This window comes from Hippopotamus amphibius, chromosome 3, assembly GCF_030028045.1.
Source record: "Hippopotamus amphibius kiboko isolate mHipAmp2 chromosome 3, mHipAmp2.hap2, whole genome shotgun sequence".
Classification (NCBI taxonomy): domain Eukaryota; kingdom Metazoa; phylum Chordata; class Mammalia; order Artiodactyla; family Hippopotamidae; genus Hippopotamus; species Hippopotamus amphibius.
In genome coordinates this window covers 68,200,366-68,227,213 of record NC_080188.1, presented here as the reverse complement: position 1 = coordinate 68,227,213, position 26,848 = coordinate 68,200,366, and the positions used below count along the sequence as shown (strand labels likewise).

The window sequence follows — 26,848 nt, the reverse complement described above, 5'->3', positions numbered from 1 at the left end:
AGCTTATGGAACTACACAACATGAACATTGGGGTAAAAGACATTGTAGAAATTGGAACTGTGTATAAGAACCCATAAAATAGAGAACAAAACTTATCTATGGTAAGCAGCAAACAATCAAGTTTGAAAGGGCCAGATTGTGTTTGTGTAGAGTAGCGAGTGACTTTAAAGATCTTGATTGCAAAATATTTTCTATGTAAACAAAGTAAGAGTGCAAGAATTTTTATATCTAAAGAGAACTGGGTTTTCCTAGGATATTATCTTGATTTTCCTGGGCCTTACTATATGATATTGCTATGCAGTCCCACCTAGTAATGATCAACAATAACTTTGGTTGAAATTATTGAAGTGCACCTCATAGATTGACTGAAATTAGTCAAGTTACAAAGCATCTGAAAAATGCAAGTGTTGGAGTGTTTGACCTTGAAGCCACTTTCTAGCTCTATGAGACCACCCTTGCTTCTACGTATATTGAGTTCAGAGCTGATGAGACTAGGGTTATGTGTTCTGAAACAATGTGACCCAAATAGTTTTTATACAACTCTGAAACTGACTCTTAAGTAACTCTCCTTTAAAAATCTTTAGCTAAATATTTCACTCCTATCCCCAGGAAGTATTCAAATAAATGTATCCTATTTGTCATTTGTCACCCCTAGTAAGAGAGTACCAAAATCCATCCATCACTAGCCTAGAAAAACAATGGACAGTTCCCACATTATTGACGGTGGAGTGAAGCTTCACATTCATAGGAAAAGATAAGCATGCTGAGAATTTAGAACTTAGATTCTTCTCCATTGAAGCATGAGTCTAATGCAATGTTTCATACAATGGTGTATGTGAGAAAATCTAAACTGAAAATTAAATAACACATAGATTTTCAAGCATTTTAAATGTAGTGTTCTCAAAAAATTTAAAGACCAAGGTCACCAAATTGTTGGTGAAAATGCAAAAGGTGAATCTAATTTCATGAGGAGATGAGATAGGCGTTGATGCTAGTTTGATGGAGAACATGCATTTATTGCTAAATTGGCCACTTTTGCAAGCTTAGAAGCACATAAAGAGATTAGAGAAGTTGCCATTTCTGCTCTTCACATTAACTATGACTAACAGGTAGTGACTATAAATAAGCCCCAGATATTAACTTAATATAGTCATCTTTCCTAACTTGAAACCTAACTTCAGAATTTGACCCTAGAAAAAAAGCATTTTCCAAATTATTCACAAAGTCCTCAAGCAATTTACATTACTGAATTGGAATATTACAAAATGGTACTTCTCTTTAAATTTACTTTATTGGAATTGGCTTGATAATTATCTATGATTTAGCAACATTAGACTTTGGTACCAAAGGTTAAAATAAATAACATTACCCTTTGTAATATTAACAGTGTATGTGGTAATAGAGCAAAATAGAGTGCAAAAAAACTGAGATGAACTTTCATGAGAAAAATGCGGACCAAGCCTCTGTGTTTTATACAGACTCCTGGGATAGAATATTATTAACCCTTCCCGGGACTTTCCTGATGGTACAGTGGTAAAGAATCCGCCTTCCAGTGCAGCAGACGCGGGTTCGATCTCTGGTTGAGGAACTAAGATCCCACATGCTGCAGGGCAGCTAAGCCTGCATGCCACAACTACTGAGCCCACATACCTCAACTAGAGAGCCCGTGTGCCACAAACTACAGAGCCCATGCACCCTGGAGCCTGCGCACCACAACTAGAGAGAGAAAACCCATACGCCACAACTAGAGAGAAGCCCACAAATCACAAAGAAAAGTCAGCATGCCGCAATGAAAGATCCTGCATGCCTCAACAAAAGATCCCGTGTGCCGCAACTAAGACCGGACACAAATAAATAAAGAATATTATTAACCCTTCCCAACACCACTAACAGAGCCATTTATAGAAATCTTTCTGCCAAGGAACCTATTGAACTAAGCTTTGAATATGTATGAGTGGATGTAATTTCTGAGGTCATTTGTCTGTCACCTTCATTTTATGGGGAAGAAAATCAAGACCCAGGGAAGTGCAAGTAGTGACTTAGTATCACATAGCCAATTATCAGCTAAATAAATTCTGCATTCTTACCACTCCTTTCTCTACATGAATCTTCCACGTTACTCTCACATCTTTCATTTCACTCCTTATCCACAAAGCCTCAGTTACACTGAGCTCCTTTCAGTCTTCCCTCAGTCCCTGCCCCTCAAAAGATACCAGTTTCCCTCGTCTCTGAGCCTTCACATATGTAGTTCCTTGTTCTGAAACCCATCCATGCCCAAACCCCACCCCTACCAAACTCCATGTTCCTTAATTCCCAGCCATTGTCCAAATCACATTATAGCAGGGCCCTTGAGCTCCCAGAAATCTAGGTTATGTACACATCCCTTCTCTTCCTATTGCACTCTCTATTCCCCCCATTATAACATATCAAACACTGTATTGTAATTGTCTGATTAATTATTTGTTTGTGCTATTAGACTGTGGACTCTTTGAATATCACATTCACCATCATTACCCCAGCATCAAATGCAATGCCTGAAATACAGGAGTGACTCAGAAAAAAAAAAAAAAGTTTAAATAAGTGAATAAATAAGAACTTGAGTTAATGAGGCAAGGTACTACAAATGCATTTAGAACAGTGGAATTCGAATACTGCACACATCTAGTGTACCTGCCAATATACAATATATAATACATATTATTCTTCCTAATAGAGAACAGTTTCACAGCTATTGAAGGTGGTTGTGTAGCACCACAGGAGGTGAGGGATGAAACTAAGAAGCTGACATTTGAAGTAGAATACTATGATGATTCTCATGGAGCCATTCACAATTAGAAAATAGATGCTGTGGGAATCCTCCCTTTTCCATCATACCAATACCAGCTCATGGACAACTAACAAGTGATTAGAAGGCACAGAGTGAACATTAAAAAAATCAGGTTTGTGGTTACTAGAGGCAGGGGTTGGGGGGGTGAGTTGGATAAAAGTAGTCAGAAGGTACAAACTTCCAGTTATAAGATAAATTAAGTACTAGAGATATAATGTACAACATGATAAATATAATTTAAACTGCTGCACATTATATATGAAAGATATTAAAAGAGTAAATCCTAAGAGTTCTCATCACAAGGAAAAAAATTTTTCTCTGTTTCTTTAATTTTGTATCTATATGAGATAATCTATGTTCACTAAACTTATTGTGGCAATCATTCCATGATGTATGTAAGTCAAATCATTATGCTGTAAACCTTAAACTTATACAGTATGTGAATTATATCTCAATAAAACTGGAAGAAAAAGAGATGCACAAAAAAACAAGTAAGTCGTGTAGTGCACGCTGTAACTGAGGATCCACATGAGATGACTTCTCGGGGCTCCTAACTCTCCCTTGCCTTATTGTCTCTGCTCCTTATTACTGACATCAGATCCTATGACTGCCACTTACCCACTAGACTTGATTCAGGGGACATTTTCTGGTGCCTGTGGGAGGAGAAGGGAGATGACAAGTGGAGGCAGGTAGACAATTTTGTCTTCTAACATACTCATGCTGCAATTATTTTGTCCTACCCGCATTTATGCAGGTAAGTCAGTCATTTCAATGTCTGAATGTTTGTGTTTCAGCATCCATTCTGTCCTCTCATTTTGAGATCCCAGATGATGAAAATGGAGCATGAACATCCTCAGCAATGCTCTTTTCTGCTTTTTTCACTAATAAACCTACTGATTAAAGTTTGACATTAATTTGTAGGGGGTTTTTTGGTATGAGTTTAATCCATCTATATTATTTTTTAATTGAAGTAGAGGTGATTTACAATGTTGTGTTAATTTTAGCTATATAGCACAGTGATTTAGTTACACATATGTATATATCTATTTTTCTCAGATTCTTTCCCCTTACAAGTTATTACAAAATATTGAGTATAGTTCCCTGTGCTATACAGTAGGTCCTTGTTGGTTATCTATTTTATACATAGCAGTGTGTATATGTTAATCCCACACTCCTAATTTATCCCTCCCCCCTTCCCCTTTCGGTAACCATAAATTTGTTTTCTATGTCTGTGGGTCTATTTCTATTCTGTCAATACATTCATTTGTATCTTTTTTTTAAGATTCCACATATAATGCATCTACATTATTTGGTTTGCTGATATTTTTAGAACTATTTCTTATATTGTGTGGGGTTTGGGGGGTGGTTAATTTGTTTGTTTGTTTGCTTTCTGAAAGGTGGAGAAAAGAAGGCAGAAGGCAAAGACCTAGAAATCCAAGGAAGGTATGGGTGTGAGCTCCCTGGGTTTTCTGTATGCCTCATATATCTCAGACTTGGAGCTGAAGAAGACAGAAACCTCAAAACACCAACAGGCACAGACAATAAAAAGGCCCCAACAAAAGCCTGCTCTCTCTAACCAATAAATTAGAAAATGGGCACCCTAGTAAAACAGAAAACATTTAAATAATAACTGCTCTATTCCCACCAAACACAACAGAAAAAACTGTGGCCCCACCCACCAGGGTGCTGTCAGAGAAGCTAAAGGAAGAATCTGGGAATTTCAACCCCACCTGGCAGTAATGAGCACCCACCCCATAGTGCGGGTGGGGAGCCTAGACTTCCATGCCCACCCAACAATGAGGTGGCCTGTCCCCCTCCTCCCTGAGGTGGTGTCAGAGGAGGCCTGGTGAAGAGTCAGAACTTTCACCATCACCCAGCAATAATTACGCTACCCTTACACACACATACACACACACACACACACACACACACACACACACACACTCCCTGTTGTGTCAGAAGGGCCATGTGATAGCAGTAACGAGGCACTACTATCCTTTCAACCAGGGAGATGTCCGTGGAAGCCTAGTGGAGGGCCGTAATTCTCACCTCTGTCCAGCAGCAATAAGGAGCAGTCTGTGCCTCAGGAGCTGATGATGGCTAGTGCGGAACCTGAAGTCTACCCCCACCTGACAGTAATGAGTCAGTCTTCCCCTCCCCTTCCCCTGTATAGCTACCACAGACCCCTTGTAGATTTCAGCAGTTTTCACCCCAGATTTCACTCAGCAGTCGGAATCCCTCCCTGCTCCTTCCCCTGCCTCCCTGCCACAGCCTGGGATTGCACAGGCAGCCAGCCCCAGCCTCTGTACACGTGCAGGACACCAGCCTAGACCCCTGTGGCCGACCCCCACCACTGTACACGTGCTCAGGGCTAGCCCCTCCAGCTGTGCGTGTACATACTGCCAGCCTGACTCCCATTTCCAGCCTCTACTGCCAAGTGTGTACCCATGGCAAAACCCTGCAGCCTGTGAATGCAGCCCCACAGCTGCTTGTGGGTCTTGATTTGGCCTTATCTCCAGTCACTAGCCTGCACTGCTGGGCTTACCTGCAACAAGCCTGCACCTGCACTCCACTGAGCACCTGCGCTCCGCTGGCCCAAGCCTGTCCCTGGCCTCCACTGCCATGTGCCAATTGCAAGAACCTGCAGCCACAGGAGTGTATACCAACAACGAGGACCCCACAGCTTCTTGTCAACCTGGACCTGATTGATTTCTGTCACTGGCCTGCACCACTGTGCTCACTTGCAGCTAGCCGGTCTACCTGTACAACTGTATCCCACCAGCCTGACTCCGGTCACCAGCCTCCACTGCTACACACAAGCCCATGGCAAGACCCTAACCACAGGAGTGCATGCCAACAGCCAGGGCCACCACAGCTGTAAGTGCACCCACAGCTGGCCCCAGCCCTTGCCACTGCACGTGTGTCTGCAACCAGCCCCTGCCACTACACAGGCACTTGCAGCTTGTAACCACAACTGAGCCTGTGCATACCATCAGCTCCACATACCACCATTGCCTGCCCTGGTCCCTAGCCATTGGACCTAGAGATACGGCTGAGAACCCCAATAGCTCTTGCAACCACCCCAGACCCTCCCATAGCACTCGCCAGGCCCATACAGTTGTCAGTTGACAAGTGTACCAAGACATCCAATAGAGAAAGAATATCCTTTCAACAAATGATGCTAGGACAACTGGATATCCTCACACAAAAGAAAATGCTGGAACCTCATCTCACATATACAAATCATAACTCAAAAGGGCTCAAAGACCTAAATCTCAAAGCTAAAACTGTAAAACTTAGAAAAAATTTGTTAGTGTAAATCTTTTTGATATTGGAGTAGGCAATTGTTTCTTATATATAACACCAAAAAAAAAAAAAAGAAAAGAAGAGGAAGAAGAAGAAAAAGAAGAGGAAGAAATAGATAAGTTGGACTTCATCAAAATCAAAACGTTTTGTGCTTCAAAGGACATAATCAAGAAAAGGAAAAGGCAACCCACAGGATGGGAGAAAATATTTTCAAATCATATATTTGATGAGATGTGTATCTAGAATAAGAAATTCTTATAACTTAATAACAAAAAGACAGGGCTTCCCTGGTAGCACAGTGGTTAAGAATCTGCCTGCCAATTCAGGGGACACAGGTTCAATCCCTGGTCCAGGAAGATCCCACATGCCGCGGAGCAACTAAGCCCAAACTCCACAACTACTCAGCCTGCACTCTAGAGCCTGTGAGCCACAAGAGAAGCCACTGCACTGAGAACCCCACACACCACAACGAAGAGTTGTCCCCGTTCTCTGCAACTACAGAAAGCCCACGCGCAGCAACAAAGACCCAACGCAGCCAATAAATAAAAATAAATTGATTAATTAATTTTAAAAAATTAAAAAATAAAAAAAGACAAAGAGCTTAATTGAAAACAGACAAATAATCTGAATAGACATTTTTTCCAAAGAAGGTATACAGATGGCCAATAAGCACATGAAAGGATACCCGATCAACATCATTAGACATCAGAGAAATGCAAATCAAAATCACAATGAGATACCACTTTGTACCAACTAGGATGGTTACAGTTTTTAAAATTGGATAATATCAAAGGTTGACAAGAATGTAGAGAAATCATAATCATCATATACTGCTGGTGGGAATGTAAAACGATGCAGCCACTCTGGAAAACGGTCTGGCGGTTCTTCAAAAAATTAAATATAGAGTCTACCATATAACCCAGCAATTCATTTTCTAAGGTCCAAGAGAAATAAAAACATATGTCCACACAAAAACGTGCATGAATGATTATAGCAGCATTATTCATGATAGCCAAAACCTGGAAACAACCCAAATATGCATTAACTAATGGATAGATAGTGTAGTATATCCATATAATGGAATTTTTTTTGGCCATAAAAAGGAATTAATTATTGATACATGTCACAACATGGATGAACCTTGAGGACATAATGCTAAGTGAAAGAAGTCAGGCATAAAAGACCACATATCATATGATTCTATTCTTTTAAAATGTCCAAAGTAGCTAAATCTATACAGGCAAGAAGCAGATGAATGGTTGCATAGGGCCAGGGTGGTGATTTGGTGGGGGGGTGGGGTTGGCTTTGATGAGGAAGGCATAGAGAGGTATGGGTTTCTTTCTGAGGTGACAAAAGTATTTTAATATTGATTGTGGTGACAGTTGCACATATCTGTGAATTTACAAAAAAATTGAATTGTACACTTTAAATGGGTGAATTGTAGAGTAAGTGAATTATATCTCAATAAAGTTGCTTTTTAAAAAGACAAATTGGCAGAATAGATTTAAAAACATGATTCAAATGTATACTGTCTATAAGAAAGTCACTTCATATACAGCCAGGTCGAAAGGAAAGAGATGAAAAATATATATCACACAAACGTTAATCAAAATAAAGAGTGACTATATTAATATCAGATAAAGCAGACTTCAGAGAAAATAAAATTATCAGAGGCAGAGCAGAACATGATATAATGATAAAAGGGGAATCCACCAAGAAGAAACAGCAATCATAAATGGGTATGCACCCAGAGCTACAAATTTGTGAGGCAAAAGCTGATAGAACTAAAAGGAAAAGTAGACAAATGAACAATTTTAGTTAAAGACTTCAACATCCCTGTCTGAAAAATTGATAGGGGACTTCCCTGGTGGCACAGTGGTTAAGAATCTGCCTGCCAATGCAGGGGACATGGGTTCGACCCTGGTCCCGGAAGATCCCACATGTAGCAGAACAACTTAAGCCCGTGTGCCGCAACTACTGAGCCTGAGCTCTAGAGCCCACAAGCCACAACTACTGAGCCTGAGTGCTGCAATTACTGAAGCCTGCGTGCTTAGAGCCCATGCTGTACAACAAGAGTAGCTACTGCAATAAGAAGCCCATGCACCGCAATGAAGAGTAGACCCCACTCAATGCAACTAGAGAAAGCCCACGTGCAGCAAAGAAAGCCAAACACAGCCAAAATTTAAAAAAAGAAAAATTGATAGAAAAATTAGAAAGAGGGCAAAGGTATAGAAGAACTCACAACACCATCAATTAATGGATCCTAAGAGACATTTGTTGAACATTCCACCCAAAAGCAGCAAAATACACACTCATTTCAAGCTCCCATAAAACACCCCAAGATACATCATATCCTGGGCCATTAAGCAAATCTCAACAAAGGTAAAAGAAATGAAATCATACAGAGTTTGTTATCTGATCACAATGGAACTGAACTAGAAATCAGTAACAGAAATCAAACTAGAAATCCATAACAGAAATAAAAGGAAAATCTCTAAGCATCTGGAAGCTAAACACATACTTCTAAACTATCTACAAGTCAAAGAAGAAGATTCAAACGAAAGTTTTAAAGATACATATAAACTGAATTAAGGTGAAAAAAAATATCAAAATTTGTGTGACCCAGCCAAAGCTGCACTGAATCTGATATATGGCACTAAATGCTTACAATAGAAAAGAGGAAAAGTTGCAGATCGATAATCCACACTGAGACTTCCTAGGTGGCGCAGTGGTAAAGAATCCGCCTGCCAATGCAGGGGACATGGGTTCGAGCCCTGCCCTAGGAAGATTCCACATGCACAGAGCAACTAAGCCCGTGCACCACAACTATTGAGCCTGTGCTCTAGAGCCCGTGAGCCACAACTACTGAGCCCATGTGCCGCAACTATTGAAGCCCAGTGCTCCACAACAAGAGAAGCCACTACAATGAGGAGCCTGCGCACTACAATGAAGAGTAGCCCCCACTCACAGCAGCTAGAGAAAGCCCGTGTGCCGCAACGAAGACCCAACGCAGCCAATAAATAAATTAAATAAATAAAAATAAAATAAATTTTAAAATAATAATAATAACCCACACTCACAATTCATGACCCCAGAAATAAAAGAGCAAAATAAACTAAAAACAAACAGAAATAACAAAATAATAGCAAAAATCAGTGAAATTTAAAAGAAAAAGATAGAGAAAAATCAATGAAACAGAGCTAGTTCTTTGAGAAGATCAGTAAAATTAACAAATCTCTGGCAAGACTGACAAAGAAAAACAGAAAGAAGATACAAATTACCAATAATCAAGAATAAAACAGAGTATTATCACTACAGACACTGCAAACATCAAAAGAATAATAAGGGAATACTACTAACAACTCTACACATATAAATTTGACAACTTAGATGAAGTGGAGTAATTGCTCAAAAACCACCAACTACCACAACTCACCAAATACAAAGTAGATAACTTATATAACCCTACAAATATGAAGGTAATTGAATTTAGTTTTATACATCCCAAAATAGAAATCTGTGGACCTAGAGTTTCACTGAAGAATTCAACCAAACATTTAAAGAATTAACACCAATTCTACACAATCTCTCCCAGAAAATAGAAGAGGAAATAATTTTATGAAATTAGTATTACTATGAAATCAAAATCAGACAAAGACAGCGCAAAGAAAGAAAACTAATACACCAAGTAGAATTTGTTCCAGGTATGTAAAGGTGGTTCAACATTTGAAAATAAATCAATATAATCCACCATAATCCAACTAAGGAAGAAAAATCATATGCTCATATCGTGACACAGGAAGAGCATTTAACACACTTCTCTTCCCTTTTAGCTAAAACCTGAGCACTGGTGTTGCTTTTCATTGGGAATGTATTTCCTTGTTCCCATGTTCATCAGGGTCCTGGTCAAGACTCTCTTAATCCACATACAAAGACTTGCTCAAATCTAAATCCTGATTGTTAGGCTTCTTGCACAAACTGGTTTCAATTTCTCTGAGTGACCAGCTCAGCATACCAAGAGGTAAGGAGCTTAAGTTTAACTACTAGATAAAACTGTCTAGTAATACCCTAATTCCTCAACAATGGGGCACATGGTTGGAAAATCAAATGGATAACTCAAGTTTAGAGTCACAGATATCACAGCTGCATTTGAAAAACAACACAGACACAACTTTATATACACTTAGAAATTTTAAATTTGGACATTTAAAAGACCAAATTTAAAAGTCAACAGAGTGGATACTAAGAGGGGAACTTCATGACTGAGAGAAGAAAAGAAAGGTCACACAATTTCACCTTCTGTGCATTTTCACTGAGCTGAGTCTATTTCATATTGTACTTAGGAACATCCCACAAGGAACAGGAAAATCTGAGTTTCCAAGCATCAGGTATATTAACTACCTGATTATACACAAAGCTCAGGACCCAGTATCTTGATCAAAGAGTTACCTCTACTCTCTTGGACTTTGAAAATTGTAACCAGAATCTCCCTTTCTCAATATTTTCATCTGTAGCCAGAAGGGCATGGAGAAAATCAGCATGAATACTACAGGGAAAGTAAGTATAGTCTTCTCCTTTATGTCATGTCATAATTGTGTCCATCTGTGTGCTTGTCTATTTGCCAACACCTCATCACCCAACTAGTCTCTATACTACTAAAGGTGGGAAACAGTCTTAATCTTAATACCTCTCCTTCTCCTTCCCCTTTTCTTTTATTCCCTTTGTGTGCTTTGCCTTTCCTCAGTTTTTTCAGTCCTTTAATAGGCAATATAGCAAGCCCCATATCACACTTTCCATAGTCAAAGATATATCTCCTCCTTCAAAGATATATCCCCTCCTTCCAGGACCTCACAGAGAGACATAGTAATTATAAAAGAGTGTGCAAGTGGAGAGAGAGAGAGAGAGAGAGAGAGTGCTCCTAACCTGGCCTGGCTTCCCAGAGAAGGTGACATCTAAGAGGGAACTTACAGATGTAAGAACACTAGGTAAAGGAGGAGATAATTGTGCAGGCAGATGAAACAACATGAGGAGAAACATAAAAGCAAGAAAAATATCTCATATGAGAATCTCTGGAGTATCTTTTTTCCTGGAGGCAGGAAGTGACCAGAAATAAGTTGAAAGAGACTGACAGGAAGAAAATCATGGAAAGCCTTATAGACCATGTCAACAGATTCTGACACACAATTGGTGGCAATATCATTTTTAGGTAGATAGTTAGCATGATCAGGATTATAGTTCAGGTAGCAATGCTATAGAAGATGGACATGACGGTGATGAACCCAAGCCAGGTGAAAGGCAATGAGGATTGGACCACACTGTAGTAGCAAGAACAGAGAAGGTAGGACAGATTACAGACACTTTCAGATTATGGAGCTTGAGGGAAAGAGAAAAATAAAGGCTACTTCCCAGGTTTCTTTCTTGCGTGAGTAAATAGGTTACATGGCCACACACTGAAATAGAGAATGCAGAGGAAAGAACAAATGGTGTGTTGTGTCCACCACTAGGCAGGGGGAGGGAGGCAGCAGAAGAAAGAAGCAATGATGTGTTCATGTTTTAACATGTTGAGTTTGAGGTACCAAACATTTATAGGACATTTAAATAGCCGACGAGTAGAGTCTAAAGCTTAGGGAGAAGTGTGACCACAGATACAGATTGTGAAAGTCATCTACATAAAAGTAGTAGTTGAATCTATAAAAATAGGTGAGACCACAGGGAAAGAAAATTTATAGTTAGCACAGTGGTGGGCTAAAATCAGAATCCCTAAGAACTACCTTACACCTACAACCTCTTCAATCTCAATATGCCAATGACCACCACCATTTGATGAAGTGCCACAACTAGATGGTCTCCATTTCTGCCTCCATCCCAAAACTGATTCTCTCCCATACCTAGGATCACAAATAACTCCCACACTGCAATGTCATTTCTATCCTGAAACTGGACAGCTTCATTCATGGTAAGATCAAAAGTATGACATCTATCCTCTTGATTGTCTAGCATTATGTAAATATAGTTAGAATTGCAAGACTAATTTGAATACAGAGACTGATAGTACAAGAAAAGTTGAATTGAGGTTTGAGAGGCTACATTCAGCATATATTTAAGCAATGATTTCTTTTTTTCTTTTTGACTTGAGTGCAGAAGAATTGGATTCAACCTTCTAATAATCATTAATATGGCAATTCTCCAACTCGCAAGCCTAAGGAGTTTCCATTTCTGCCCACATATTCTTTTTCCTAGGTTATCAGGTGCAGAGCAGCCATACTCTGGAACCCTAGTGGACCATTTTCCATTGAGGAGGTAGAAGTGGCCCCTCCAAGGGCAAATGAATTTCGCATAAAGGTAAAAAAGAAAAAAAATTCCAGATTTCCACACCAAAATTCAGAGCTATTCACTATAAGTTACACATTCTTTTCACGAAGTTCAATTCAGAAAGAAAACTACATACTCTCCTATTTCTTTTTCATTAAACATTTCCATCAATCTTTAATTCCAGCCAGAGAAAAAGTTACAGAGGCATGGCATAGGCTACATACCCAAAGGATACTTATTTATATTATTACCAATTACTAATTAAAAGAAACTTCTACCCACAAACCATATTTTAATCTGTACTTTCAAATTTCTTTATGATAATCTTCATGATAGTTATCTTGAAATACAGTCCTCCCTCTGTATCTTCGGGGAATTGGTACCAAGACTGCCCCCACTCCATACCAAAATCCTAGGATGCTCAACTCTCTTATATAAAATGGGGTGATATTTGCATATAACCTATGCACATATGCTTTAAATCATCTCTAGTTTACTTAAAATATCTCATACCAGATAATGCTATGTATACTGTTGGAAATACAATGTAAATCATATGTAAATAGTTGCCAGCGTGCAGCAAGTTCAAATTTTGCTTTTTGGAACTTTTTGGAATTTTTAAAAATATTTTCAATCCCTGGTTGGTTAAATCCATGGCTACAGAACCCACAGATAAGGAGGGCTGACTGTATGTTGTATGAAAATTTGTTTAATTATAGATAAATCAAGTTTGAATCCTTGAAATTCAGGTTAGAACTGGAAGGGACTAAGGGATACTTTATTTAACAGATGAGAAGATTGAAATCCAGTAAGTTGCAGTGACTATTCAAATGTTTAAGTAAGAACACAGATTTGACAGTTTTTCTTTACCTTGCTTGCACATTTGGAATCACCCTGAAGTTCTGAAAAATGCTGATAACTGAGTCCCACCCTCAGACATTTTGAATTTGTGATTTAATTAGTGTGGAGTGCAGTCTGGTCATGAGAGTTTTTAAATCTCCCCCAGCTGATTCTATTAAGAGTCTACCAGCCCAGAAGGTAGGTCACCTGACTTCTAGTTCAGGTTTTTTAATTGTCATTATTTAATTTTAACAATGATGCATAAGTACTGTTTATTCATGGATTACAAAGAGACAGTCATTTTCTGTTACCTTGCCGGTACAATCCATGCCCTCTTTCCAGAGAGTCTTCTCTGGCCTATATCCCCTGCAGAGTGCACAGAAGTCCATTTGGCTGTCCCCATCCACTCTCCATCCACAGGCTCACAACTCATACGAGATTTGGACACTAACCGAAGACATCCAACCATTATCTGATAAGCTACAAATCTGAATCTCTCATCTGTGCATGTGAACAAGACACAGAGAGACTGAGCAAAGCAGGGGATGGTGGGAACTGGAGAGGCTGGAGAGGCTCCAGGCTGGTAGCCATTTTTAACTGATCATGACGAATAAGAGAAAGCCTGTCTGCAAAGAATAATAGGAAAATGCAGCTATGCACACAATGAATCAAAGTAGAGAGACGAAGACAAAGGGTGCACGATGGATTTCTAGATCCATTAGGTCTGATTGCACTTCCTACAATAAGGTTACAAGCAATTTTATGGTATTCTTCCAATTATCTCCCTTTTACTTGGGCAAATCTCAATAGATTTCAATTCTTGACTTAGCTCTGTATGTGTGTGTACAGATGCACGCCAACCCCGTGCGCATTTTAGAGATGAAGAAACTGAGACTCGGAAGAATAATTTACCCCCAGGTCACACAGCTAAGAATCAGGGGTGGGGGCAGAGCCAGGATTTCAGCTTTGAACTCTTTCTTAACCACTGCTTTGAGTGCCTCCACTTTAAACTGTCTGGATGATTTACAACAAAAACTGGGATTATGACTTGTACCAATAACACAACTCTAAAGCCCTCATGTGAAATAAATTAAGGCCTCAATTATAATAGGAGACATTATCCCTTCGCTTCCTGTGTTTCAATTGCTTCATTTCTATAATTGGTCTTTCTCCTCCACACTCCCACCCACAAGCTTCAATGAAGCACAAAGTGAGACCTTTGATGTCACACTGTGGTTTTACAACTCTCTTCTGAACCCATCCTGCCCTCTCCAGTAAGTTTTAAAATTATCATTTGATTCTGAAATTAGCTAATGAAAAACATTGCATTGCTTTAAGCAAATTACTGACCCTTGTCTAGAATTAAAACTAAAAAATGAATGCATTAATATTAATGCAGCAAATTAAACTAGCAAAAAGGTTTAAAACATTAACAATTCTAGAACATGTTCATCTGAGACAAAGAAAACTATATTACTCTTTGCCTCCCTTACTGATCATGGCTACGGGGCTCTGTGGTACAGAGCTGAAAATGTTGAAAGATAAAACCCTTCACCACCATCGTTATCCTATCATTATGGGCCATGAAGGGGCTGGAATAGTGGAGAGTGTAGGAGAATGAGTGAGCACAGTGAAAGCAGGTATGAATTGGCACCTGGAGTTAGGAAATAGCAGCAACTTAGAACCCACATCAGGAAATAAAAAAAGCATCCCTTAAATATATTAAGATCAAGTGAGATAAAAGGTAAAATGTTGCCCATTTCTTAGAAAAGGAGTGATAATTATGTATGTTACACAAAGGTACTAAATGTATTCATTGCATTTATATTTGATATTAATAAGAACAAAAAACAGAAGGCACTGAAACTGAACCCGAAAGTGCAAATGAGACAAAAATTTCCCCAAAAAAAGGTCAACCAAGGGAAACTGTTGAACAATTATTTAAATCAAGCATATGACAAGTAGTTGAACACATTAGTGGAACCAAATACAGAAGGACTCCAGAACTGGATCAAACATATATAGGAATGTAATATAGGATTAGGTTTGCCTTTCAAATTTGAGGGGGAAACATGGATTATTCAATATATGATGTTGAAACAAGTGGATAGTTATCTAGGGAGAAAAGTTAAGTTTAGTTGCTATTGGAAAAAGAATGCTATATGAATCTAAGAATTAAATGTGAAAAGTGAAACCACAGAAGTGCTATAAAGTACCATAAGAGAACATTATAATAACCTCAGAGAAGGAAAGGAAATTTTAACCAATACAAAAATCCAGAAGATGAAAATAACATATAAATTTGAAAAAAAGTTTTTTTAAAATTCCCTATATAAAAAATACCCCCCAAAAATCAACAAACCAATATGACAATGGGCAAATGTCCTTAATATATAAAGAATTCTTTAAAAGCAATTTAAAAGCAATTTACAAAATTGGCAAAAAAAATACATATCTAGTTTGCAGGGAAATAGAGATAGATATAGATACACACACACACACACACACACACGCTCTTAAGCATGTGAGAAGATGCCCAACCTCAAACCCTCAAATGTTAAATAAATAAGTGGGGAAGGAATGAACTGGGAGTTTGGGATTAGCAGATGCAAACTATTATATATAGAATGGATAAACAACTAGGTCCTATGGTATAGCACAGGGAACTGTATTTAATATCCTGTGATAAACCACAGTGGAAAAGAATATGAAAAAGAATGTGTGTGTGTGTGTAATTGAATCACTTTGCTGTACAGTAGAAATTAACAAAACATTATAAATCAACTGTACTTCAATAAATAAAATTATTTTTAAATATAATGGAAAAACATTGTTTACCTAAGAGATTAGCAGAGACTTGAAAGTATGATAATATATGGGGTTTACAATCCTTGAGGTTGTAGGACTGGAGTTCTCAACCTCAGCTGATGGGCTGTCAGCTGGGGTCTGCTGCCCTCAGCTCCAAGAAGCTGCTCACATTCCTTCTCATGGGACCTCTTTACCCTCTTCCAGCTTCAAAGTAGCAATGACATATAAAATCCTTCTTGTCCTTTGAATCACTTTATCTTTCTCATCTACTTTCCTCTTGTCTCCTTTCAAGGGCTCCTTTCACGGACCTTTGGTCTACCTAAGTAATCCAAGATAATCTCCTATTTTAATGTCAATTGATTAGTAACCTTAATTACATCTGCAAAGCCTCTCTTCTTTCCATATAACTATTGACAGGCATGATAACTTGGCATATTCAGTTTCTGGGGATTAGGATAGGACATGTTTGGGGAGCCACTTTAGAAATTCTGCCTAAAAATTATAAAAACAGGAAACAACCTAAATATCTATCAGTGTCCAGTGGACTGATTAAATAAATTATGATATATTTATACAACAGAATACTATGTAACTATTCAACAAAATGATAGAATGCTGTGTGTACTAAAGTGAGAAATCTCCAAGATCTATTGCTAAGTAAAAAAGCAAGGCCTAGGATAAGGTAAGCAATATGCTAGCCTTTGTATTTTTAGAGGGGTTATATCTCCGAAGGATACCACAGATATTGACAAGAGTAATTGTCTCTAGGGTGAGATAAGGAAGACTGGAGACTAGGATGTCAGTTTTCACTTGTGCAGTTTAAATTTTTACCATATGTATGTGTTACTTTTTTAAAAATGAAAATAAATGAAACAGAGCAGCCTAAATCCTACAAATGTTTTTAACTGAAAATAAGAAGAAAATTGTTCCAGTTTACAGTGGCAGACAATGGGACAGTCAGTAAGTCTATCACAGGCATGTTATTCTAATGTTCTCCTTATACTTTGAACATTACTAGAGAAAACCGCCTACTGTTTGTCTTCATGGCCAAAGAGAAAGGATTGATGTAAGACACAGAAGACAGCATGGGGACCATCCTTTTTCCCTGATCCAAAAGCTTATTCTGTGAGTTTGTGGAATCCATACAATTTTAAGTCCAATCCCTGACAGCAGAAGTTAGTATAGAAATATAAGAAAAGACTTGGCTCCATGGCTACATGACAAAATCATCTGGTGCTTCAAGAGGAAGTTACAAAGGAGACAAGTCTGGGGCTAGCTCCTTGGGATTCAGCCGCTGAGCCCAGGGCTAGACACACATGCCAAAGACATCCCCTCTTTTTTGTAGGTATTTCATATTCTCCACAATATCAAGTACAATTAAATGTGGAAATAGCTCTCAGTTACCATATTTCTTGGGTGCTTTGTTGAATTCCTGAAAGACAGCTCTCTCTCTTTTTTTTAATTGAAGTGTAGTTGATTTACAATGTGTTAGTCTCAGTTGTACAGCAAAACAATTCAATTATACATACATTCTTTCTCCGATTCTTTTCCATTTTAGCTTATTACAAAGTATTGAGTATATTTCCCTGTGCTATACAGTAGGTCCTTGGTGGTTATCTATTTTATATAGTGTGTGTGTATTTGTTAATCCCAAACTCCTAATTTATCTGCCCCACCTTTCCCCTTTGGTAACCATAAGTTTGTTTTCTATGTCTGTGGCTTTACTTCTGTTTTGTAAATAAGTTCATTTGTATCATTTTTTTTTAGATTCCACATATATCATATGGTATTTGTCTTTTTCTGTCTGACTTATTTCGCTTATTATGATAATCTCTAGGTCCATCCATGTTGCTGCATGCAAATGGCATTATTTCATTCTTTTTATGGCTGAATTATATTCCATTGTATATATATACCACATCTTCTTTACCTGTTCCTCTGTTGATGGACATTTATGTTGCTTCCAGAGACAGCCATCTCTTCACTTTAAACAATAATGCCTTAATAAGTGATTTTGCTCTCTTAGGAGATAAAGTTATTGCACTCTTTCTACCACAGTGTGGAGAATGTGCCTCTTGCCTTAATTCTGGGGACAATTTTTGCATAAAATTCAAGTAAGTTTTTACTAATATTTTCTTTTTGAAAAATTATTTCAATTTTTCCTTAGAAGGAATCTAAGCTTTCTAATTCAAAATAAATTTTGTTTGTTTGTTTTGTTTTTGTCTATAAAAGACAGTCAGAAACCAACCTGATGTCTGATGGTACCAATAGGTTCACCTGCAAGGGAAAACCAGTATACCACTTTGGGAATACAAGCACCTTCTCTGAATACACAGTGTTGAATGAAATTTCAGTTGCCAAGACTGACGCAGTTGCACCTCTGGAGAAAGTATTCCTACTTAGCTGTGGTTTTTCCACTGGCTATGGTGCTGCAATAAATACTGCCAAGGTAAGGTGAATTTATACCCTTTATGAGTGGAATTCTTGATATATGGAGTTGAAAGGCCTCAAGCATCTGGGCCATGTCTAATCATACAACCTGAAGAATAATCATAAAACCGCCTCAAAATATCCTTGAGTACTTTATTATTTGTCTAGTCACCTATCCCCCCTTCAATATCTTTCCCATTCCCTCTTAGTCAGTAGTATGTGGCAAATTAAGTCTAGGTGCCATTCACAATTGGAGACATCAGGAATTCTTGGCAGTTAAACATAACAGTTTACAAAATGACTACGTGTCCTTCCACATTCTGGTTAATTATTTTTTTCATTCTACAAACATTTATGGAGCCATTCACTGTTCTAGGTGCTGGGATTCAGCAGCTAAAAATACCCATTGAGCTTCAAATAACAGGTGGTGATTAGTTCTCATAAAAAGAAAAGGAGAGTAAAAAGACCAAGTGATGGAGAGGAAGTTGCTATATAAGACAGACTGGTCAGGTAATCCCATGCTGGTTGAGTGGGTTACTGTTAAACTACTGTTTCTGGAACATTGCCCAAAACTGCCCAGCTCCCTTCTTTAAGTGGCTGTTGAATTTTAGTTCTTTGTTTTACCCAATGTCCATTAGTCCTAATACATATTATTAGAGAGATAGAATGGAAGGGGTTCAATTTAAATTAGTCTCATTTTAGACTCAATAAAAAATAAGTGTTTGCCTTTGTAAGGCACTGGCATTGTAAGTAAAACAAAGTTTACAGATACCTGAAAGGAAGGAGAAAGGAAATGTTGCGGGAAGGTGGGGGTAGTTTTAGAGAACTCAAAAATATATCAAATTAAATAAATACTCTGTTAAATAAGTCTTAAGAGTCAATGAAAGTTAACTAAACTGCTTCTACTTACTCTGATTCCTGAGACTTGAAACTCTATTTGCAGGTTGGTTTTTGCTCCTCTATCAAAAAGTATCCCGTATCTAGAAGTAGTTAAGGGGTTGAAACTCTCTAGTTACATGTTTTATTTGAAAATGTCCTTTGCTTATGTCTCATAAAAAGTATATACAGACTTGATCTCTCCAATTAGTAAAGGTACATATTCCCTTTGCTCTTGTTTTCTGCCTTTATGTGCTCAGGTGACCCCAGGCTCCACTTGTGCCATGTTTGGCCTTGGAGGAGTCGGCATGTATGTTATCATGGGATGCAAAGCAGCTGGAGCAGCCAGGATCATTGCAGTGGACATCAATAAAGACAAAGTTGAGAAGGCAAAGGAAGTGGGTGCCACTGAGTGCATCAACCCTCAGGACTATGAGAAACCCATCCAAGAAGTTTTATTTGATATGACAGGTGATGGTGCGGACTTTTGCTTTGAGGTCATTGGAAATCCAGAAATTGTGGTATGTGATAATCAGTTGTGAAAATTACCACTATTTCTACCACTCATCATTTTAGATTTTAACTGAATGAAAATTCTAATATTCCCTTCACATTCTTCTATTTAATTTCCCTTGTGCCCCTGACATCCCAGCTGGTACCCTCTGTCTACTCTTACAAATCTATTCACTGTCCCAAACACTGAACTCCCATATTGAGTTTTCTTCTCCCTCTGTCCCATTATACCATTTCTTCAAATAAGCAGACAGCCTCCAACAGGCAGGACAAAAAAGGCTTTGTAAAAAATTCACAAAAAAAAAAAAAAAGAAAGGTCACACTGAATCATTTCATAACAAGCAGCAGCTTAGTAGCTATAATTTCCAACCCAGAAGATTTAAGCAAGATAAGGATAATATTGGATTAATTACTCTATAAAGCACTGGGTTCTGCACTTTCAGCAAAGTCTTTCATGTTGGATCTGTGATTAGCTTCCAAGGAACATATTTACCAACCTTGATTAAAAGAGTTCATTTCAAAAATGAAGAAAAAAGTGGTTATTTTTCTGGCTGAATATGGTTTATATAAGAAAATATAAATGGGAAGGAAGTTATTTCACAATTTGAGACTTGCTTTCATTGGGATTTGTAGAAATAACATATTATTGGGTTGCATGTCTCCATCTTCTGGTCAGCTCTACGGAAATCCAAGAACTGTGTCTTCCAACCTAGGCCCTTTCCTCAGCTTACAAAATATTTTCATTCCTCACTACACATAAATCCCTTTATCTGTAAAATGATACAACAAAATCTTTCTCACAGGCTTTCCTGCAAATAGTCTTGCTCTGAAAAATAGCATTTGAAAATAACTAATGGGGATATGTTTATTTATAACTTTGTTAATATATGATGCTATACAAATAGCCAACATATTTTTCAATATCTAAAAGAATATGTCAACTCTAACCACCAGTGTCAATAACGATTCTTACAAAAATTATTATTGTTGCTATTATTATTATTATTATTATTATTACTACTACTACTACTGCTACCATGGTGTCTTTGGTATTTTCATTTTTTAATTTTCATTTATTGTGGCCTAAACTGCAAAAAGATACTATAGTATGCAGCACACAATGTCTTGTTTATGTTTTAGTACATTCTTACAAGATAAAGTTTATTTCAAATGAGGACAAGGAGGATCAGAAAAGAATGTCGCAGACCACTCAGCAGTCAAGCTGAGATTCAGACTTAGGTCCAACTCCCAAGTATACCTTTCAACCCCTGCATTGTGTTGCATTGTTTTACGGCAGGCAGCTGCCTTGGGCTCCTGCCGTGAGAGCCATGGGGTCTGCGTGATTATTGGGTTGACCGTTGATGTCCAACTCAACATCAGTGGTCGTTTGTTCTTCTCGGGACGTTCTTTAAAGGGATCTGTTTTTGGAGGTATGAATGATGCAGGAAAGAACTGAAATGTGTGGGGTCATAGAGGTGGGAAATAGAGAAATGTGTCATGAATGCTTGAAAAGGAACATAAAACAAAAGCTTTAGATTACAGTTTTTCTTTCAACACATAAATATCCAAGGTAAGGGGATGAATATTGAGTGTATACAGTTGTTTCTTAGTGAGATTTTTCTCATGCAAAGGAAGAGATTTTTTTAATTAATTAGTAAAGAAACCAGTGTCCAAAGTTTAATACAAATTCTAAATTGAAAAGGAAAGGCAATATTGTGATCAATAACTATACTTCAATTCAGTTATATATCTGCCAACTGGAATTCTTTGGAGGATATACTGAACCATTAATAATCGTTGTTCAACTAACGCAAATCTTATTTAAAACGAGAGTTGGCATTATATGACTTAAAGATATTAAACATAATGGATTCATGACTGAAAAGAAAAACTATCAATAAAAGTGAAGGAGATTTTTTTTCCCAGAGGAAAAACATTTTTTTAATAAAATCCCTTGATTTTCCTTCTTTTAAAGCTGTCTTAGAACTTGTATATTTAAAAGACTTTTAGAAGAGTCATTTACTGAGGAAGTAGAAAAACTAAAATAAATCAGTTTAGGATTTTAGGCTCATAAGCAAGTAACCTGATATTTAAGAAGAAATATATTTATCCAGAGATTTGGGGGCAATCTGAATTCTTGGGCAAAACATGAGAATTAGGAGCCATCTGAATTATTTGGATTGGTGAGCCATCTGTGTTCTCCAGATTAGCTATGGCAGTGTATTGTTACAAATATTAGGAGTCTTACCCAATTCCTGCATGTAGAGTAGATAAATGGCAAGTCCAGCCAAAAAGAAAAAAAAAAGTAATAACACAGTTTAAAATCTAATTATCAGTTTCTCCATTTGAAATAATTAAACACACCCATTGCTATTTCCCTCTATCGTGTTCAGAGACAATAACTGTTGATTCCAAATACACATACTCACCTAACTCTTGTAAAAAAAAGGTCACCCATATTTTAAATAAAACTTACAAGGAAACTATTTTGCTGACCATGTAAGCATTCATATAACAGGCATGCATGTAAGTTAGTTCCTTCCACAGATAGTGTAGTCCACTGGTTCAGTGGTTTTCAATTAAGAATAGCATCTAATGACAGGACTACTAAACCTCCTGTGATACACACAGTGAAAAAATTTCCCCACCTAAAATCAGTGCCCTTGTTTAGAAACACTGTCTAATCTAGTCTATGGTGCTAGACCCTTCTTTTTCATGTTGTTTGGTTGAAAGAAGAAACAAAAAACAAGTGAAAGTGTTCCTTACATAGATACAAAAGTGCTTTATCAGATCACCAATCAAAAGATTAAGAGAGTAGCTCTTATGACTTAGAGGGGTGGGATAGGGAAGGTGGAAGGGAGGCTTAGGAGGGAGGCTCAAGAGGGAGGGGATATGGGGATATGTGTATAAATCCAGCTGATTCGCTTTGTTGTACAGCGGAACTGGCACAACGGTGTAAAGCTATTATACTCCAATAAATATCGGGGGAAAAAAATAAAAAACAAATAAATTTTAAAAAAGAGAGTAGATCTTAAAAGTTGATATCACAAGAAAAAATTTTGTAACTATGTGTGGTGTTGTATGTTAACTAAACTTAGTTTAATAGTAATCATTTCAACCATAATCCCAAAAGAAACTTGTACCATAATGTTTATTGCAGCACTATTTCCAATAGCCAGGACATGGAAGCAACCTAAATGCCCATCAACAAATGAATGGATACAGAAGATGTGGCACATATATACAATGGAATATTACTCAGCTATAAAAAGGGATGAGATGGAGCTATATGTAATGAGGTGGATAGAACTACAGTCTGTCATACAGAGTGAAGTAAGTCAGAAAGAGAAAGACAAATATTGTATGCTAACTCATATATACGGAATCTAAAAATGGTACTGATGATCTCAATGACAAGAACAAGGACGCAGATGCAGAGAATGGACTGGAGAACTTGAGGTTTGGGGGGGGCGGGGGGTGAAGGAGAAGCTGAGACGAAGCGAGAGAGTAGCACAGACATATATATACTACCAACTGTAAAATAGATAGTCAGTGGGAAGTTGTTGTATAACAAAGGGAGTCCAACTCGAGGATGGAAGATGCCTTAGAGGACTGGGGCAGGGAAGGGGGGGGGACTCGAGGGCGGGGGAGTCAAGGAAGGGAGGAAATATGGGGATATGTGTATAAAAACAGATGTTTGAACTTGGTATACCCCCCAAAAAATAATAAATAAATAAAATTTTAAAAAAATAGTAATCATTTCACAATATATACAAATATCGTCATTATATTGTATACATAAAACTAATATAATGTTATATGTCAATTATATCTCAATTTTTTAAAAGAAAAAAACAAATAGAAAAATACACCAGCGCTTCATGTCATAACGTAGAGTACTAGTTAAAATTCTTGATTGCATATAATAGAAACCAACTTAAATAGAAAATAAAATTATTGGAGGTGTTTTAGGTGGTTTTGAGAATAGTTTTCAAAGGCTAGAGAACCTGGCTGAGGCTGGAACCAAGAAAAGCAAGTAACTTCCAAGATCCTGTCACAGAATAAGCTACTTAGGAGACTATTGCCTCCTTGCAAAATTATACCACATTCACCCTTTGCAGAAATGAGCAGGCCACCAAATTCTGTGTGGTGACTCACTGGGCATATTGCTTAGCACAGTGCTAAATATAAGGACAGTATTTCTTGAGAATCACAAGAATAGAAAAAATACAATGCTAAGTTTATGTTACTTTATCTGACCCCATCTTTCCCTGTGCAATTTTACTTCCCAAAGGCACATTTTATTCTTATCTTGCTTCATGAACATTCATTTTCCAAAAGCTGTCACTAAAATCACCACCATGGTGAAAGTTCTTCTCTTCCCTTAAAATATTTGGCTCTTTCATGAAGCTGCATATCAAAACACACATACATACACACACACACACACACTCACATGCACACACACACAGGAAGTGTCCTGTTTCTAACTTTTGAATTGCTTCCTTTCATGGTTCCTAAGACCTTTGTTATACATAGATTTGGATTTACAGCTCCCCAGACAGTGCAACTCGACACCAAGAACATCTAAAAAGAGGTCCATGTTCTACTTGCTTTAAGCAAATTCTCCCCTGTGGTACCAGAGGTCTCCTTCAGGAGAACAGCCTTCTTCACAAGGTATATGGCTAGGACAGGCATTCTCCTGATGACTCAGACAAGTTAATTGGAAATCCTTGGATTTCCTCTGTCAAAGCCAACACCTCCAGCAGTAAACTGTTTGGCCCTTCTTGTATAATGGCTCTCATGTATAAAATCTGCTGTTAATCTGTATATTTCCAGGCTGGAAAAGCAGAGAGAGTGTCTCTAAACTGGTTTCTGATTATATGGCAAAGAAGATTAATCTAGATCCAGTAATGACCCATACTCTGAATCTTGATAAAATCAACAAAGCAGTTGAATTAATGAAAAGCGGAAAATGGCAAGATGCTTACATAATTTGTGTCTGAATATTTGGGGCCAACAGAAAGGGTGTGTGGAGGTTGGGGGGAGGCAGTGGAAGAGAAGCCATGGCTGGCGAAGCCACATACAGGCAACTGAAGGAGGTTTCAGGAATTTGCAAAGCATCTCCTTCCCCTCTGTATTTTGTTTTATTCTCAGCTTATAAAATATGGGATCCTGAAAATACTTAAATGATCACCTACCCTTACCATTAGCATTTTATTTCCAATTTGGCATTGTTTTTAAATACACATTAACTACTGAAGTTAGCTCATAAAATTTTAGCCCAAGTTTAAGTTCATAGTTTATAAAGAGGCAGTTACTGTTTTTGTTGTTCTATTTCAAAGGGGAAATTATCTCTATAATTCTAAATTCTAGCACCTATCTTTAGCCCACAAACTAGACACCAGTCATAAACTGGGCATTGGTAGTTCCCAAAAGGATATAAGGACCTGCTTACATATTCCTTACCCTTCGAGATTCATGTCCTTTTGAAAAAGGTCATAACTGATTTAATCTGCCCATTTTCACCTAACCTGAAGGAAAGGGAATCTAACTTATTTATTGGTGTACAAAGTGCAAATTTGAAATTTAAACCACAAATGTTGCTTTAGAAGCATTTCAACTTTTTTTCTTTCTTTTCTTTTTAGTATCTGCTGTGTCCTGTTACTTTAAGTATGATGTAACATATGTGAGATCTGCAGCATATTTCATCAACTAAATCACATTCTACAAAATTTCATGATTTAGAAGAATCATCCACATGATGCTGTTTCTATTTTCTTGCCTCTGATTCATTCAGCAATGGGCTTATATCTAGCTTCTACCCTCACCACTTCATCAAAATTGTTCTGATGTGACCCAGTGTCACCCAGGAACATCTTCCCTTTTAGAGATAGATTAAGGTTGATTTGAATCATTCAATTTCAGACCCTTCGGACAAACAAAATCACCCCAGGATACTTCCATTTTCATAGTTTTCTCTATGTCTGGGCTCATGTTTCCTTGCCCATTGTGTTTCTCCCACCCCATCAAGCTCTGCCTCATTTCACACCAAAGAAACAAAACTCACCATTCATGAGCTTATTGAACATTCAACTGGAAGCAAGCTGATGGAAGAGGGGAGTTGTCGTTTAATCAACTTAAATAAATTCCAACCAAATATTAAGAATTTCATTCTTAATATAACTCACCCTAGAGAAATTTCTACTAGTATTTCATGTTATATAACTCAGCCTCAAACTGTCATTTATAATATCCCTATGGCACTAACCTCTTCTCTCTTGGATTGCCAAAGGAACTTCAAATTCTTCTCTTGGCCAGGCTAATTTAGCTCTCAACAATTCATAATACCTGGCTTCAAAACTAAGCCATCTATGGATTCAGCTGAAAAAAAAGTGTGTGTGTGTGGGGCGGGGGGGGGGGGGGGGAGGTGTCTTGTCATTTATCAGGATTCACACTCCCTAGGAGGCAGTTGTGGTATTAAACAACAAAATTGGTTTTTTTCCACTCTCTTCACAAAGTGGGGTAATTGTATAGTGTCTTACTAATGTGTCCCATAGATTATTTCCTTCAGAAATGGATAAGGGGAAGACAAGATCCAGTAATGATTTGTGGCATCCAATCCCTTTTCCCAGCTCCTACTTGGGTAGAGCCCTACTCTGCCTCTGTGTCCAAGCCCCTCTTAATTCTCCCAGAACTAGGGTTACCACAGCCCTCTTGAGATATGACTTCATTCCCTATCCGCTAGATACAGAAAGCCTCTTCCCAACCCTCTCTCCTCACTATATACACAACAGGAACTCCCTTCCTAGTTAAAGTCTCTTCTGCTCCAGCTTGGGCTTCCCTAGATTTGAAGCCACTGGGTCAGGCAGGCATCCCCACATGTCAGCAGACCTTGGCAGATCTTAGGAGACCAAAAAGTGCAATGCATTTTTT

The 26,848-nt window shown here is 37.9% G+C and overlaps 1 protein-coding gene across 1 annotated transcript; it reads left to right on the top strand.

Moving 5' to 3' along the window:
* The first annotated feature begins 10,672 nt into the window (after positions 1–10,672).
* Positions 10,673–25,585, top strand: LOC130849238 (alcohol dehydrogenase 6-like). Its single transcript, XM_057727982.1, is given in 9 exon segments — positions 10,673–10,690; positions 12,374–12,476; positions 14,782–14,925; positions 18,120–18,207; positions 18,326–18,542; positions 19,660–19,920; positions 21,210–21,342; positions 24,752–24,890; positions 25,561–25,585. Coding segments are annotated over 9 exon segments (1,128 nt in total).
* The last annotated feature ends 1,263 nt before the right edge of the window (positions 25,586–26,848 follow it).